Source organism: Ursus americanus, chromosome 5, assembly GCF_024610735.1.
Source record: "Ursus americanus isolate L20-20 chromosome 5, mUrsAme1.1.p, whole genome shotgun sequence".
Lineage (NCBI taxonomy): Eukaryota > Metazoa > Chordata > Mammalia > Carnivora > Ursidae > Ursus > Ursus americanus.
Genome location: NC_142131.1, coordinates 19,030,891 through 19,046,906, shown reverse-complemented (window position 1 = coordinate 19,046,906; position 16,016 = coordinate 19,030,891). Strand labels below are relative to the sequence as shown.

Sequence of the window (16,016 nt, the reverse complement as noted above, 5' to 3'; positions counted from 1 at the left end):
TAAACATTCCTGATTTATTATAATGTAATTAGAATGTAAATTTGGTTCCTGACCAGGTTATATTTGTTTTTAAAAACGAAAATTTTCTGTTGTTTTCCACCTGGTTAAACATATGTAGTAAAAAGAAAACATAATGCAAACAAAATAAATATAAGTGACCTGGTTGCTTGTTTCTGTACTGAATCATGTTTATCTTTACATAATAAAAAAACATTTTAATGCATGCATTTTTTTAAAAAGCCCAAATCATATTTGGTTTACTTACACTAAAAATATTTGATTAACCATATTAACTTCTTAAAGTGTTCAGCTAAATAATTTTACATCATTTTTGTATAATCCTAATTAATGTTCATGTAAATGTAGCATTAGCCCTTTCTCAAGAGGATCTTATACATCTCCATCTTCATATTTTTTGTTTTATTTTCCCCTTTCTCACAATGTTTCCCCAAAAGGTGAAAAAAGGAAGATAATCCTGGAAAATGTAAAATATAACAAAGCCAAAATTCATATATTTTGAGGTGAGGAAAAATGATAATTCTTCACCATAACTGATCTCTTATTCTGGAGCCATATTCCTTTGGCCAAGAGCAACTTGCCACTTAAATGTAATTCCATCTATCTGCATCATGAGCTGTGAATATTCAGTCAATGAAAAGTTCAAAGTCCCTGTCAGGATTGTTTTTCACCTTCTTTCATTCCCCTCCTTCCCCTTTCACCTTCCTGGGAAGAGTAAGGGCAGAGTGAAGCTTTCATATTTTCATGCTGTAGCTGAGGGGAGTGCCCCTGTTGTGCTTCAGGTTTTGTCCATTCTTTTGGATGCAGTCCAGAAAGACCCTGGCCTCGACCAAAGTCTCCAGGCATAAAATCCACCTTCTGCAAAAACTTCAGATTATATGGAATTTGTACACAATATCAGACCCTTTACCTAGCCCCATTTTTCAGCCATCTAATCTCTTACACAGTCACCCATTGGCTATGGCTTCATCCCAGTTTCAGGATTCCCTAAAAAACTTAGAAGTTTCCAGGCTGTCTTGAGAAGCCAGGACTAAGGGTCCCTTCACCAGGACTCAGGTGTTTCTATCACCCTTAATTTCTGTCCACAATATCCCTCCCTAAATTTAAACCTCCAGGTAGGGAGGGCAGAACAGTCATCTCTGATCTACCACCTTCCTTTCTCTCTCTCCTCTTCCCAGTGAGAGAATTTTCTACTTCCCCTTCCTATCATACCAGAACTGTTGCTAAAACATATATATATATATCTTCTTCCCTATTTCATGACGCTTGCCCTTTTCCTCTCTTATTCCTTGCTAAAATGATCCTGACTTTATTCAAGTATGGGTCAGAGGTGTGTTTCAGGGGAGCCTGAGCATCTCTCCATCTTCAGAGTATTATTTGGACTAAGGGAACCCTGGTAATTCCATTACTCTGGCTACTTAGTTTAAGAATGACATGCTATGCAATTAGGGTCATCGAGATGTCCAGCTGTGCTGGAGCTTCTGGCAAAAGGTTCCTTTCTTAGAGAGGGATATGAGTACGGATGTCATTTCCTGTGCAGCCGTTGGATAATTTTTCTGAGGACATGAGGTCTGGAACTGGTGCAGTCAGTTATCTTGCACCTACGAAGAGAGTAGCCAGCATGCTACAACTTGCAGCCCAGAATAAGGATAGGAAACCCGGGTCCTTAAAAATGTCACCAAGCCATTAACTGGACTTCCCACGTATTAACCAAGCATCTCAAGATTTCTTTTTATATGTGAAAATATTTCCTTATGATCAAACATTTCTAGTTGGCTTTCTATTACTAGCTGATTATATCTTCCCTGTCAGAAGGGCCACAGGGAGAGAAAACAGAGGCCAGATAAAGGAAACTATATGGAAATACAATATTAAAAAAATTATCCCCATAACTGATATATAACATCTCTTATCAAGTGCTGTGAGAACTTCACAGTGTCTCTGAGGGGGCTCAGCTACAAAAGAGTTATTGGTGAAGTCAGGTTCCTACCCAGGAGCAATGAGTCCTAATTAGCTAGTTGGACAGTACTGAGGCTAGACTAAATTTAGCCGGCATTAATAAAGAGTGCCCAAAGTGCCATTAATCCCCATTTGATGGCATCTTTGATAGAACCCCAGATGGCCACAGTGCTTGAAAGAGAACTCCAGAGTTCTTAATCACTCAGATGAAAAAAGGCAAGAGGTAACTCTGATTTTTTCAGACACTGCCCTCCATTTTTTTGTTTGTACTTTTATCAAAGTTATAAATATACATAGTTTAAGGAGTTGATGAGTTCTACAAAGTTTTCACTTAAAAAAAAACAACAAAGCAATCTCTCTTCCCCACTGTCATATCCTGCTTCCCAAAGGCACTCTCAGCTCTTCAAATTGAATCTTATGGTATTCAATCCAATCTTTCAATGATATGATAATGTATTTGTTTGCTAAGACTGCTCTAACAAAGAATCATAGCCTGGGTGGCTCGAGTAATACATTTATTTTCTCACCATTCTAGAGGCTAGAAGACCCAAAATCAAAGTGTCAGCAGGTCTGGTTTCTCCTAAAACATTTCTTCTTGGCTTGCAGATGTCCATCTTCTCTGTGTGCCACCTGTGAGAAGGAAATACTGTGTCCATGCATGGTCTTTTTCCTGCGCCTATGCATACCTTGTGTCTCTCGTTGTATGTCTTAATCTCTTCTTCTCATAAAGACACCAGTCAGATTAGATTGGGGCCCACCCTAAGTGTCTCCTTTTAACATAATTACCTCTTTCAAGGCATGTGCATGAATCTTCACATACTGTCACACTGTAAGGTACTGGAGGGTTAGGGCTTCAACATACGAATTTGTGGGGGACACAGTTCAGTCTACAATAGATAACATAAATTGAAAATATTTATATGTAGTTACTATATAACAGTATGGTGATTTTCTAAGCTCACATTTATATTATCCTCACAGTAATCTTGTGTGATATGTATTATTATTATTATCTCCCTCTTACATATAAGCACCGATTCACAGAGAAGTAATTTGCCCAAGATCATACTACTGGAAAGTAGCAGAGCTACAATTCAAACCTAGGTAGTCTGGACTCTGTTCATGCTCTTAATACTAAAGTATGCTCCATGCTTACATTACCAGTTCTATCTATAGAAGATGAACGTTTCTCTAACTCCAACAAATACGCATGCATGAGCATATACACACATGTATACAACACACACTTCCTCCATCCTCCTAATATTATTTCATAAATTTTTGTTAGATCAATATTCAATGTCCACCTTTTATGATATGTGTTTTGGAGTCAAGCAATAAAGAACATTATTATTACTTTTTTCTTGCATCGATTTTCATTTCACTGGAGTTAATAATGGTCTTGCATTTACTTTTGCTTATTTAACCCCAAATTCTCTGAAAATTGTTAAATCTCTTCTCAATTTTTTAGTCATATTAGGTATTCTAGTAATTTCATCTTCTTGAATAATTTCTGCCAGAACCCTTCTGACTTGCTCCAGTCTGAACTGGTCACTCTCTATGCCTAAGAGCACAGGATCTTGGTATTGCTCTTAGCCCACATCATAGAGATTCTGCTTTGCTTCTGTGTGGCTATTTCATGGATATCGTATCTTTTAGTTTCTTATTATACTCCCTCCTTTTAGGGAAGTATATTTGCCAGGAGTTTCCAGAAAAGACAAGCAGAGGGGTAAATATTTTGAGGACTTGTAGGTCTGCAAATGTTTTTATTCTACCTCACACTTCATTAATAGTTTAGCTAGGTATAAAGTATTAGCTAGAAAGTCATTTTTCTTCACCATTTTGATCCTACTGATCTATAGTCTTCAAGCTTCCAGTGTTTAAGGAGTCATTCTGACCTACAATACTTTTTATGTGTCTTATCTATTCTCTCTAGAAGCTTACAGAATCTTCTTTTTGTCCCTCAGTATTTTGAAATTTTGCTGAGGTGCCCTAATATACATGATTGGGCCAAGCACTCAACCTGGAAATGAATTCTTAAATTCTGAGAAATATTATTGGATTATTTTACTGATGACTGCTTTCCCTTTATCCTCCCCATGACACCCATTTCTCTGTTCTGAAACTTCTTTTATTCATATGCCAGATAATTAGAACGACCTTCAAAATATCTTTTTCCCCCTTTGTCTTTGTCTTCTACTTTCTGAGATTTTCTCAACTTTATCTTCCAAGTTATGTATTCAATTTTTTTCACGTCTGCCATCATATATTTTCTTTAATTCCCAGTGGCTCTTTTATGTTCTTTCAAGGTTTCTTCTAGGGTGTCTTGCATTTTTTATCTCATGGATTTAGTATCTTCTCTTATCTACCTGAAGTTATTACTCCTTTTCTTCCCACCTTTTTCTATTTATTTGTTTTGGATTCTGTTGTGAGCAGGGTTTCCTGAGACTGAGATTTACGGGCAGATGGGTTAATTGGGGAGTGCCTTCAAGAGCAATACATTTAAGCAATTAAAAACTGAATTGTGATGCACTTTCAACAGCCAATCCCATAGAGAGCTCTGGAGATGGGATGGGCCTTCAGAGGTACTCCTAAATGAGGCAAAGGAAACATATCTTTGTGCCCACGATGCAAATCCCATATCTCAACCAGACTGGATATGGTCTGCTCTGGGGAAGAGATGTAAGCCTGGAGTAAAGTGACACTATACAGCCCTCAAGTCAACATCAACAGGAGCTGGAGGAAAGACTGCCTCAGTTCTTGAAGGGCAGAGTTGAGCAACGCAACACAGCATTCACTATAGTGAATTCACCTTCCACTGTTAAAACTCTCCTCAATTCCTTAGTAAACTTGGTTTTTCATATTTAAAATTGGAGGTACTAAAAAGTTGTTTAAAAGCTCTTAGTTAATGCTAGCACTTGTCAACTGTGAGATTTACTATAGGGTGTTTTGGCTGGTCATTTCATTGGGTTCCCCAGACGTCTTTTCTCTTGACTGGTCAGATTTCATAATGAAGCATCTTCAGCCTAGACTGGACTGTTAATCTGGGCACGAAGTGGGAAAAGAGGCAAGGGAGAGGGTCTTGGTATTCGGTAGGCAAATGCTCAATTAATCACTTTCTTTTCAGCAAGTTACTGCCCCCTTCCTCCCCTTCTCTCAATCCAGAGAGTTTTGTGGGGTGTTTTGCTTAGTTTTTTGTTGTGTTGTTCCCCCTACTCCAGAGGCTAAACCTGAAGACTGGGGAAGAGAATTTGTCTGGCTGTGCAATTGGGGATTTAACTGCTTCTTAAAGAGGCTGCCAACCAATCCTCCTATTTTTAGCCCCACCTTCAATCTCATTTCCAGAGATACCTGGTAAAGTCAATTCCTGAACATTTTGGAGAATCTGCAATGCGAAAGCTTCTCAGCTTTTCCCACTGTCAGCAAAGAATTTGGCTTTGTAGGTCTGCTGAATCAGTACCATTCATTCACCTGCTTTTCAGCTTGCCAAAATTTGTTGTTTCCTCCTCTTCCATTGTTTGTCCTTGCAAGTGTTATGTCTTTTAAAAAATATATATATATATATCCCTTTATTGTCATTTTAGGGAGCAAAAGTTTGTCTACTTAATCTTTGGCTTATATATTCTCTTTCTCACATACATTTTAAGAATAGGTAAAATATTCTCATCATTCTAAAGAAAATGTGTCTCTTCTACCTGTTCCTCAGCTATCCAGTTGCCTCTTTTGCCTTCAATCCCAAGCAGGTAATCACTTTTATTAATCCCTTGTGTACCTTTCAAGAGTTTATGTATGTACAAGGAATAATGAATATATTCTTATTCTTCCCTTTTTACACAAGGTAACTTGACTATTCTGTAGCTTGCAGTTTTCATTTAATGTTGCTTGAAGCTCTTTGCATATCAGTATAGAGCCTTCTCATTCTTTTTGACAGCTGTATAGTATTCTATTTAATCAACCTCCTATCAAGGGACATTTGCTTCCAATTTTTGGTATAATAAACCTATGAATAATCTTAAACATAATTTTGTATGTGTACAAGTATATCCATAGGCTAAAGTTCAAAGAACATGTTGTTGAGCCAAGTGCTGTCTAGCTTTTATAGTGTTGACAGATGTTATCAATTGCCCTCTGTGGTGGTTGTACCAATATTTAATCCCAACAGTAGAGAAATGTCTGGTTTAACCCCAAATCCCAGCATGTAACAGTTTATTACAAAAATAACTGATAGATGAAATTCTATTCAGTGCACTTTATCATGTATTTCTCAGTACAAGTAAAACTTTTCATATGTCTAGGACACACTTCCAGTTCATAAGCTTAAACTGCATTCCATTCTTATTAATGTAGAGTTAAAACTTTTCTTTGGGAAGAAAAATGTGTGTGTGTGTGTGTGTGTGTGTGTGTGTGTGTGTGTGTATAAGCAGAAATTCAAAGGCATCATAACTACATTGTGGAGCAAAGTGTAGTATTACAGTATCTATTTAAAAAATTCTCTTACTATATCTAAAATACCTTGTGTTGATATTTACTAAGGACAATGGAAATTATCCAAAGGGCTATCTAGAGCAAGGTATTTCTCTTAAGAAAAACATGTCTGATTAGAAGGCACACTAACTCAAATTATGAGCTCACTAGTCTAGGTTGAAGAAATATGCTTGGAACAATGGTTAGTCCATATCTGGGATTATTAAAATCAGCTATGGTATTGTGGAAAGAATACTGGGGCTGAGAATCAGAAGGCAGAGTATGAGACATTACTCAAGTAATGTAATCACTCTCAGCCTCAATTTCCTGATCTGAAAAATGGGTATAGTATTATCTGCCCCACAGAATTTGTAAACTCTACTCATCACTGAAAACCATTACTGTAGATTACTTCTAATCAGTAAAATAAAAAAGAAGGTAGTAATATGAGTCAGGTAAAAAGAGCCAAAATATAGAAATGGAATTACTTAAACCACAAAAAATATTAAGGGGTATTAAGAAATACTGGTATGAATAAATAGGATAGTAACGGACGCTAAGAAAACATGTATAATCTGAAAGCACAAAATATGTCCTCACTCCTAGAAGTGAAGCAAAAATATGGATTTCCCAATTTTGTGACTATAAAACTTACCCATTTTGTGATTATGAATCTTATGGTATTCATACATTATATGAATGAAAATATTTCATAAAAATTGTAAGCCTTTAAGTCCCAGACAAAAGCCAGAACAGGGAATAAAATAAACTGAATTGGTAAAATTCAGAAATGTGTTTTGTAAAAAAGATTTGTTCTGCCTTTATGTAGGTTATCGTATAGATATTTTAAATAAATGTATCTCAGATAATGACTGAGTTTATATTTTCATTTTATACTCAGGCTACTTTTTTTTCTAATTCTTTCTTGAATTCTAGTACCTCATTTCTGAATTTTTCTCATTCTGATTTATGCTGTTCATTCGTATCTTACATCATTTCTTAATCTCTTAGCTCATTTGGAAATACTAAGATGGAGGGTTTTTTTATAGTCAGTCTACTAAAAAAGGTTAACAAAAAAACATGCCTTATATCTCTATTTTTATATTTTAATTTTAATATGTAATGTAAAAATAAAATTATAACGTGAAATACCATTTTGTGGACTATAATAGCATTTTTTCAACTGTTTATATACTTTAAAAAAATTGAAATTACTGTCATGTAACTGGCATGTGAAATGCATGTTCTTCCTCAGATTTAATTTTTTAGTTGCAGCAATAGGTCCCCCTGGTGGAGGTTGAACATATATCTTGTCCTATTTTTCTCTCCAAATTCTTAATTCGAACAGATTAAGTACATTCCTCCTTGAAAAAAATGCATAGGGAAAGATTTAAGAGAAGAATTGGCTGATTAAAGATGGAGGTTAGAGGGCCTCCGGTTTGACTGTTATCTGTTCTCCATGTAAATCTGTTCTTAATACATTCATAATTACCAGAATCAAAATCCTTCCCCCAAAAGATAACACCCTCAAAACAAAGATTTAGTTAATAGATTAACAAAACTGAACATGCAACACAATAATGCTTTAAAAAATTAGATTCATGGAGGAGTGCCTGGGTGGCTCAGCTAGTTAAGCATCTGAGTCCGTTTCCGCTCAGGTCTTGATCTCAGGGTCATGAAACTGAGCCAGTGTGGGGGCTCGCCCTCAGTGGGGAGTCCGCTTGGGATTCTCTCCCTCTCCCCACCACTTGTACTCTCTCTCTAAAATGAATAAATAAATCTTTTTTTTTAAAGATTTTATTTATTTATTTGACAGAGATAGAGACAGCCAGTGAGAGAGGGAACACAAGCAGGGGGAGTGGGAGAGGAAGAAGCAGGCTCACAGCAGAGGAGCCTGATGTGGGGCTCGATCCCGTAACGCCGGGATCACGCCCTGAGCCGAAGGCAGACGCTTAACCGCTGTGCCACCCAGGCGCCCCAATAAATAAATCTTTTTAAAAAAATTAGACTCATAGATTATACAAATCTAGTTAATGATTCCTCTTATTGGTCTGTATCTATTTATGCATACAAGGCAAATGGGACCTTAGGCTCAAAAGCACAATCAGGCACAGGAATGAAACAGGTCTTGAAATGAAACTAGAACCAAGTGTTTCTATTCAATTCCATTAGTAGATGCCACCCACAATCATCTTAGAACAGTATGGAACTCAGCTTTCTTTCTGTGCCCTTTTGAAAACTGAGGTCAAGCAGAGTCAGTACCAGGGCAAAAACTGAAATCTAGAGGATACTGTCTTTCTTTAGTTCTAGAGGTTTCCCACATTCTAGAGGTCCTGGATATCCCAGAACATCCAAGTTCAGATTGTAAATCTATAAATCACTTGAATACACAAACCAATAACTACTCAGCAGTCCTTTGCCATCAGTGTCTCCCTGCCACTCAACATTCCGACTCCTTCCCAGTTCTCCCACAGCCCCCCTATATTTCTGGCTTCCTTGAGGCTAGGAACCACTAAGCAGCTATTGATGTAGTGTATCCGATGCTTAATTCACTAGAATCCTAAGCCACGTTTTAAGATACAAGGTCACACAATATAGCAATTCTAGTTTCTTTTAATTTCATGTTTCTAAGTTTTCTTTAGAAAACAGAATATGGAGTATGTCATTAGGCAAATAATGAGTGTGTGAATTGGCACTTTAGAAACTTCTACATCAATGCCATAAATCGTATTCTAAGTCAATCTCTTTTATCTTTCAGCCCTCACTGATCTTTAACCTTAGGCTGGATTCCTAGGACAAGTTTCTTGATTATGTAGGAATAGTTTAACTAGATTAACAACACTAAGGCATAGCAAGGGACTAGCATTTCCCCTTCCCTATGGTGCTGGGAGTTGGGGCAGGGGGGCTGAAGAATGAGGATGGGTTGCCATAGGTTTTGACCCCCAATTCAATGAGAGATACTTCTCAGTTAACTCAGCACTTCTCTAATCCCAGGGAGACAAGGGAAGAAGGGGAGAGCAAAAGTGGTAAAAAGGCAGCAATTTGTAATGGAAACTAAGTCTTGTCCAAGTTCTCTGCTGTTAGCCACAGTTAATTTCAGGGTTCAAATCAACCCCAAATAACTGAAGTTAACTCTAATTTGTCTCTTCTTCCTTCCATCTGGTTTATGATCTACAGATTCTAACTTAATCATCTTATTATATCTGTCTAAAGAAGTTTGCTATAGATATTTCTTTGGAAGAATACAGGATACAAATTTTAAATAAAATAGAAACAAAGAATTCCTTTCAAAAAGACTTGCCTTTTCTGTCTCTTTTTCACATGAATTAACTTTTTAGAAGTGAAGAACCTAATAGCTGATAAAAGTCAAGATTAGTTTTAAGATAATTTTTAAAAAATCTTTTGACCGTAATAACTTAGTAGAAATATAAATTATGATTTTTAAGCTTATTTTGACTAAATGGAAATGGTTAAGTATTATTTTGAGCAAATGTTAACAGTATATGATTTATCTAATTCTCTACTTTGAAATAACCCAGGTTCTCTAAGCATATATTTCCTTCAAATAGACTTAACACTTGGCTTGCTTATCTGCTTATGAATACTTCAGAAACTCATGTGGGTTAAGAATTTACTCCCAAGCATATCCTAGCTACTTGGGTCTGGGTATACCCCAGAGTCCCTGAGAGGACTTGCAGATCCCAGAATTTCCAGGATAAGATTGAAGAACTATAGATCACTTGGGACCACAGACCAATAATTCCAACTATAGGACAAGCCTGATTATAACAATTTATATTTTAATTTTGCAATTCAAAAAACATTTTCACAAGTATAATCTATTTTTTCCCAAAACCAAATGAAGTAAATAAAATAAATAGGATATTAAATTTTCTTTCTTTAAGTCTTTCCTAGTTTTTATCTTTTAATCTTTGTGATAGCAGTGAAACCAACCAATTAGATTTGAAGTTTTTTTTCATAAAGAAAAATTTTAGAACCCAAATCTTGCTTTTTTTCCTTTGAGGGAGTTATTTTGTTTTTATTGCCAATGTTGAATAATGTCCCACCATCCCTTAGGACTTAGATTAACAAGAATTATCTCTCAGCAAGACTGGTATAGAAAAGGTCCCCTGGAAAGTTTAGTTTGGAGCCAGCAATTTCAGATTTAATTATAATGGAAAAGGAAAAAGGAAAATGTAGATCTTGCTTAAAGTATGGTTAAGTCTACCTGCTTGGCAGGGACTTTAAATGCATGAACTTTCAAGACAAGCAAATGAATATTTTCTAATGAAAGCTTGCTCCTCAGTAGGCCAACCCCAAATCTTTAACCTGCTGTTAAATTTAAGGAGGCCCTCAATGATAGGGAATATGATTTGGAAATATTTTTATCACATAGCATTTAGCTGAGTATGTTGAGTGATTTCTACTCTAAAGAGCCATCCATCAGGGGTAGGCCTGCATCAGTAAGTCGCCAAAATTTATGTTCTACAATAGTACACGTTTCCTAGCTGTCAGGCTTACATGGACCTTTTGGAAGACCTTGGGGATATACAATCTATCGTAATGCCATACAGTGAAAATGATCGCTCTTTTCAGAGAACACAGTGGTGTGTTGGACAAATGTTACAAGCATATTAAAAGTAGAAATGTCGGACTCCAGGGATTCCATTAAGTATCCTTATTTCTTTTATTACAGAATAAAAACCCACTTTAAAATATTTTTAATTAAGTATAAAATGGAAGTAACCCTGCTGATCTTTGATTTTATAAAATGTCAGTAATCTTCCTAAAATTATCATATAATGAAAAAATATCTTACATATTCTCAGATTAGCACAAGACATCCAGGTTTCCAGAGTTCTGAAGAAAAGGATAATTTGGATTTTTGTAGGCAATTACATATTATTAATAATTCACTTAATATTTAGAGTACACCTCACAGAGGTTAAGTCTAACATAAATATATTATCTCAGATAAACCAAAGATTTGGTTTCACTAGTTTTATAAACTTCATATATATAAACTTAACTAGCTCCATATTTCAGTCTTGGATGAAGCTTTCAATGAATGCTTTAACTACAGGACAACAGATGACTATCAAATGTAAACAAATTACCTATTTCAACTGGATATAGGTGAACCTAGGCTGCTTAATTAACCAAGATCTCCAAGACTTAACTAAGCTGTGATCCAGATGACTGCCATATTTCATTCCAAGAATTCCTGATTGCAACCCAAATCCTGACCATTTCATCATTCTACTATTAAAATAACATTTACTGACCCCTTCTCTGACCAATGCACTTCCACAAAGACCTAGAAGAGCTTTGCTTTATAGTATCAGGTCCGGCAATAAACCCTCCTCCTCTCCAGCTTAATGCCTCAAAGTCCCTCCCACACATCCTCTTACCAACCATACTCCTAAACCCAAGCTTGCTTCCATTTCCTACTAATTTAAGAGTTTTCTCCTCTTCAAGCAACCCCCCCTACAAAAAAAAAACAAAAACAAAAAAAACAAAAAAAACCAAACTTCTCCACAAGGATAAATTGGAAAAAACTGTTTTCCTAAATTTTACTCTCAAAATAACAAGCTTTTGAGTACTCACTACTCAACATGTACTTTCTCAGTAAGTATTTGCTTGATGTTGTATTTTCATTTAATATATTTCTTCCCCGAACATCTTGTTTTTCAATGTGTTGCCCCCTGTTAACTATAGACTATCTAAGATATTAGCTTCCAGAGGTCTGGCACCAAAACTCACTCACATGGAATAACACATGAATCCCACACGAGATTAAGCATAAATATTTAATCAGTGCTTTTGCTGCTGAGCTTCTGAATTCCAGATCCTAACTTTTAAAGGTCTGATCCTTTACACCTTGAGATAGTCTATAAAAATCACCGTAAAGGAAACAGTGTAATCTAGTGGTTGTGAGTAGGCTCTGGAGTCAGAAAGCTCAGGATCAAATTCCAATTCCAATACCTGTTACCTGCAACAAGTAACCTAAACCCTCTAAGCTTTTGGTTTTCTTGTGTGCAGAAAAAAGTCAATCCAACAGTATCCACCCCAGAAGGTTATTAAGATTAAAATTTATAATATTATGTATATACCTATGTGTGCGCCTGGAACACAGCAGCACTTAATGTTACTAAATTTTTAAAAAGACATTTCCTTTATAAAACTTACCTACACAGAATACATACAATATTCATGTGAAAAAAAATCTTTATTTCTATACTTTCATCTAAGTGCAAAGGAAAACAGGTAGAAATAATCTCTAAAATAACAACGGTTAACTATTCTGAGACCAGGTAATCATATCTCCTACTTTGCCTAGGACAGTTCTGAACACGTGTTGTCCCAACATCAAAAATATTCTCCTCCAACCTCCTACACTTTCTAATAACCTGTTCCAATGATATAATATATGGCCAACCGTGCTGGTTATTAAGCTATCTTTTTTCCCATAGCTCCTAACCACTAGTCTATACTCAGCTGCATAATATGGGGGTTAGAACTGTGTAAACTACATTTCTCCTTTGCTAGCTGAATTTTTGTTAGGCTCCACTAATGGGAGGAATACAAGAGTGAAACAGAAAGGCAGAAGAGGAATCCAGCTATTTCCTGTTTGCTTATCGTTACTGTCAACTTCCCCAGTGCAAAAGTTCTTCATTCCACCTGCAGCACTTGGTTCCAGTCTCCAGCTTCTTATCATTCCCCACCAATACTAGCTAGCAGTACCCTCTCCTCAAATGTCCCCAAGTCCCTGTTCTGTTCCCTCAGCTCTAGGTGTGGTACTTACTTCCTATAGTTAACTATCTCAGTGTTCCCTTTCTAAATTTTTTGTTCTCCATTATCAGATTAGCCTATTCCTCATACTATACTATTAAAACATCTAATTGTATTCCTTCTGTCTGAAATCTGACATTGATATTATTCAGAGAGGGGTGGCAAGAGGATAGGGGTTTAAAAAAAAATGTGGGCCTTTACTTTATATAAGATCTTTATGTATTACTTATGTAAATTTATTTATTTAAAAGTGATTTAAAAAGTTATTTTGCCTTATTCACCATGGTGTTCAGAACACTGTAAATACTCTTTTTCAAGAACACATCACTAGTAAATCCCCAAGAAAATTTACTTCCAAGGACTAGCATCAGAAAGATGGCTTATGAGGTTGAGGCCATTTGCCACTCAACTGGATAATCTACTTATGGTGTTTGCTAATGTAAGGCCATTAACATGGGCACATCAACTAAATTTGAAAGTCTTCCATAACAGGCACATAGGTTCTTTAGATAGTAGGCTTTGTTGGCTTGTAACAAAGGAAAAGATCTTAGCTGACAAATCCCAAACTATCAAAGCTTACCAGGACACCAAAACAGCAATAAACTAGGCAAGTTTAGCAAAAAACAAATACTTTCTTACATCATGAAATGCCATTGCATGAAATGTGACTGTAACGATAAGACTAATACCCATCTCCACTTTCCTCTGTTAAAGCAAATTCACTCTTTTCTTAAAGTCACCTCTACTAGCTATTTTATTGGCTTTTCAATTCTACAGATACTGATTATCAACACTGAAAAAAATTATTCCTACCCTTCTGCAGGCAAAAGCTTCCACAAATATGGAGAAATGAGGTGAGCACTCTTCCCTCAGCCCACAGTAAGAAGAGAAGAAACAAAATTGCTCGTATCCCAAAGAGTAAGTATTTATATGAAGAATAAAAAGAAGTTATCACTGTAAGTGACAAAAAGTAGCTTGGATTATTTATTATAATAAAGTGGCAGAAGACGAGCAAGCCTAGATTTATTTTTATGTTTTATTCTTCACTTTCTTTATTCTTTAATTTCCTGGAAATCAACATATTTTGTGATCAAGACATAGAAGGCAATTCATCAGTAAGGGTGATAAAAATTTTTTAATTTCAAAGAATATTAGTTGCTCTGGATTTTGTTCCTACTGTGAGCATTGATTTCATATTCAAAATTAAATTTTAGTATGAACAATTAACTTACTTTCTAGTTAACTTTTTGAAATGTCACCACTGTTAGATTATTCCCTACTGATTTGTTTGTTAAATTTCTAGTAACTTTATGTAATGCTCTAGAAACTCACATTTCAAGTGCCTCAAATTATTAGTGTACTTTAAATTTAAAACAAGAAATCTAGGGGCGCCTGGGTGGCACAGTGGTTAAGCATCTGCCTTCGGCTCAGGGCGTGATCCCAGTGTTGTGGGATCGAGCCCCACATCAGGCTCCTCCGCTATGAGCCTGCTTCTTCCTCTCCCACTCCCCCTGCTTGTGTTCCCTCTGTCGCTGGCTGTCTTTATCTCTGTCATAAAATAAAATAAAATAAAATAAAATAAAATAAAATAAAATAAAATAAAATAAAATAAAATAAAACAAGAAATCTAAAGAAAGGTCACTGAAATAGACAACTTTCTTCCAGAGAGCCCATACCACCAGGAACCAGATTATTGGTGAAGGATCAGTATTAAATACCAATTCTCTATAATATATCTCATAAAACCACTTGTCTCCCCACTAACATACATTTCTATAAGGCAGAAGAGCCCAGCAATACCTGGAATATCGGTCTCTACTGTCTCCTGGTGAATCACAGAATGTTCCTTTATACAGGTAAAACAATCTTAAATGATTTCTGTGGCTTAGTTTTCTATTTTCATCATTGTGACATTTAATTGAGTGATAATTATCATAACAGATCAAAATTCCAAAATTTAAATCTTTAACTTTGTCAAGAAATCAGATGATTCAAACTGTAATCAATCAGTTTAAGAGGGAAATATCCAGATTTAACTGTCATAACTTAAGTTAAGACACCAGAAATGCTATAGAACATAATACATGAGGATAAATGGGTCTATATGTACAACACTTTTTCCTTCCAAACTGAAAGACATGACTCTTAAAAAAGGAATTATGCCTGTATTGAGTCATCATCTTGTACTGAAACATAAAATGTCAAACTTGTAAGACAAAAATGTGCTATTCTATTGCTATTTGTATTTCAATTTTTGTTTCTGAAAATAGTAGTATAAAAAGATTTAAGAAAGATACCATTAAGTGTTTACAGATATTTGGAATTATAAAACAGAAAGTTTACCATACTTTAAAACACTACTAAAATAAACATTTTATTAATGAAAAGTCTATAACATGTGCATCAAAACGAAAGTGACTACTGATGCCGAATAAAAAACTTTCAGAGAATGTGTACCACATGATTTAATTTTTTAAACTTTATATATATATATATATGTATATATATATATAAAAGCTATATTATAAATACAAAGCTAAACTATTAGAGTGCTAACAATGCTGTTCATACAAAGAAACTTAACAGTAGTAAAATATGAATACATAAGACACTTATTTTTGGTCCTTTTGGAAAAAAAGAACTAAATTTTTGTGTTTTTTTTTTAATATGGCTCCAGGCACAAAAATAGAATATAAGATGATAACTGCAACATTCTTAGTGTTTATCCTTGTAATTCTTTAAATGTCACCAGTCATAATAGCAATGAACTCCTCTTGATTTAC

General features: G+C 35.4%; 1 protein-coding gene across 3 annotated transcripts in view; it reads right to left on the bottom strand.

The window, feature by feature from the left end:
• Positions 1-16,016, bottom strand: part of CETN3 (centrin 3) — a 209,498-nt gene that overhangs the window by 176,421 nt on the left and 17,061 nt on the right. Inside the window, exon 5 of one of the 3 annotated variants that reach the window (XR_015724402.1) lies at positions 2,505-2,607. Coding sequence is in view for 2 of the 3 variants with exons in the window: in XM_045796295.2 (XP_045652251.1) it covers positions 15,972-16,015 (44 nt within the window). In the remaining variant the exon portion in view is untranslated. Of the gene's footprint in view, positions 1-2,504; positions 2,608-14,255; position 16,016 lie in introns of those variants that run through there. The other 2 variants (XM_045796295.2, XM_045796296.2) reach the window with 2 other exon arrangements.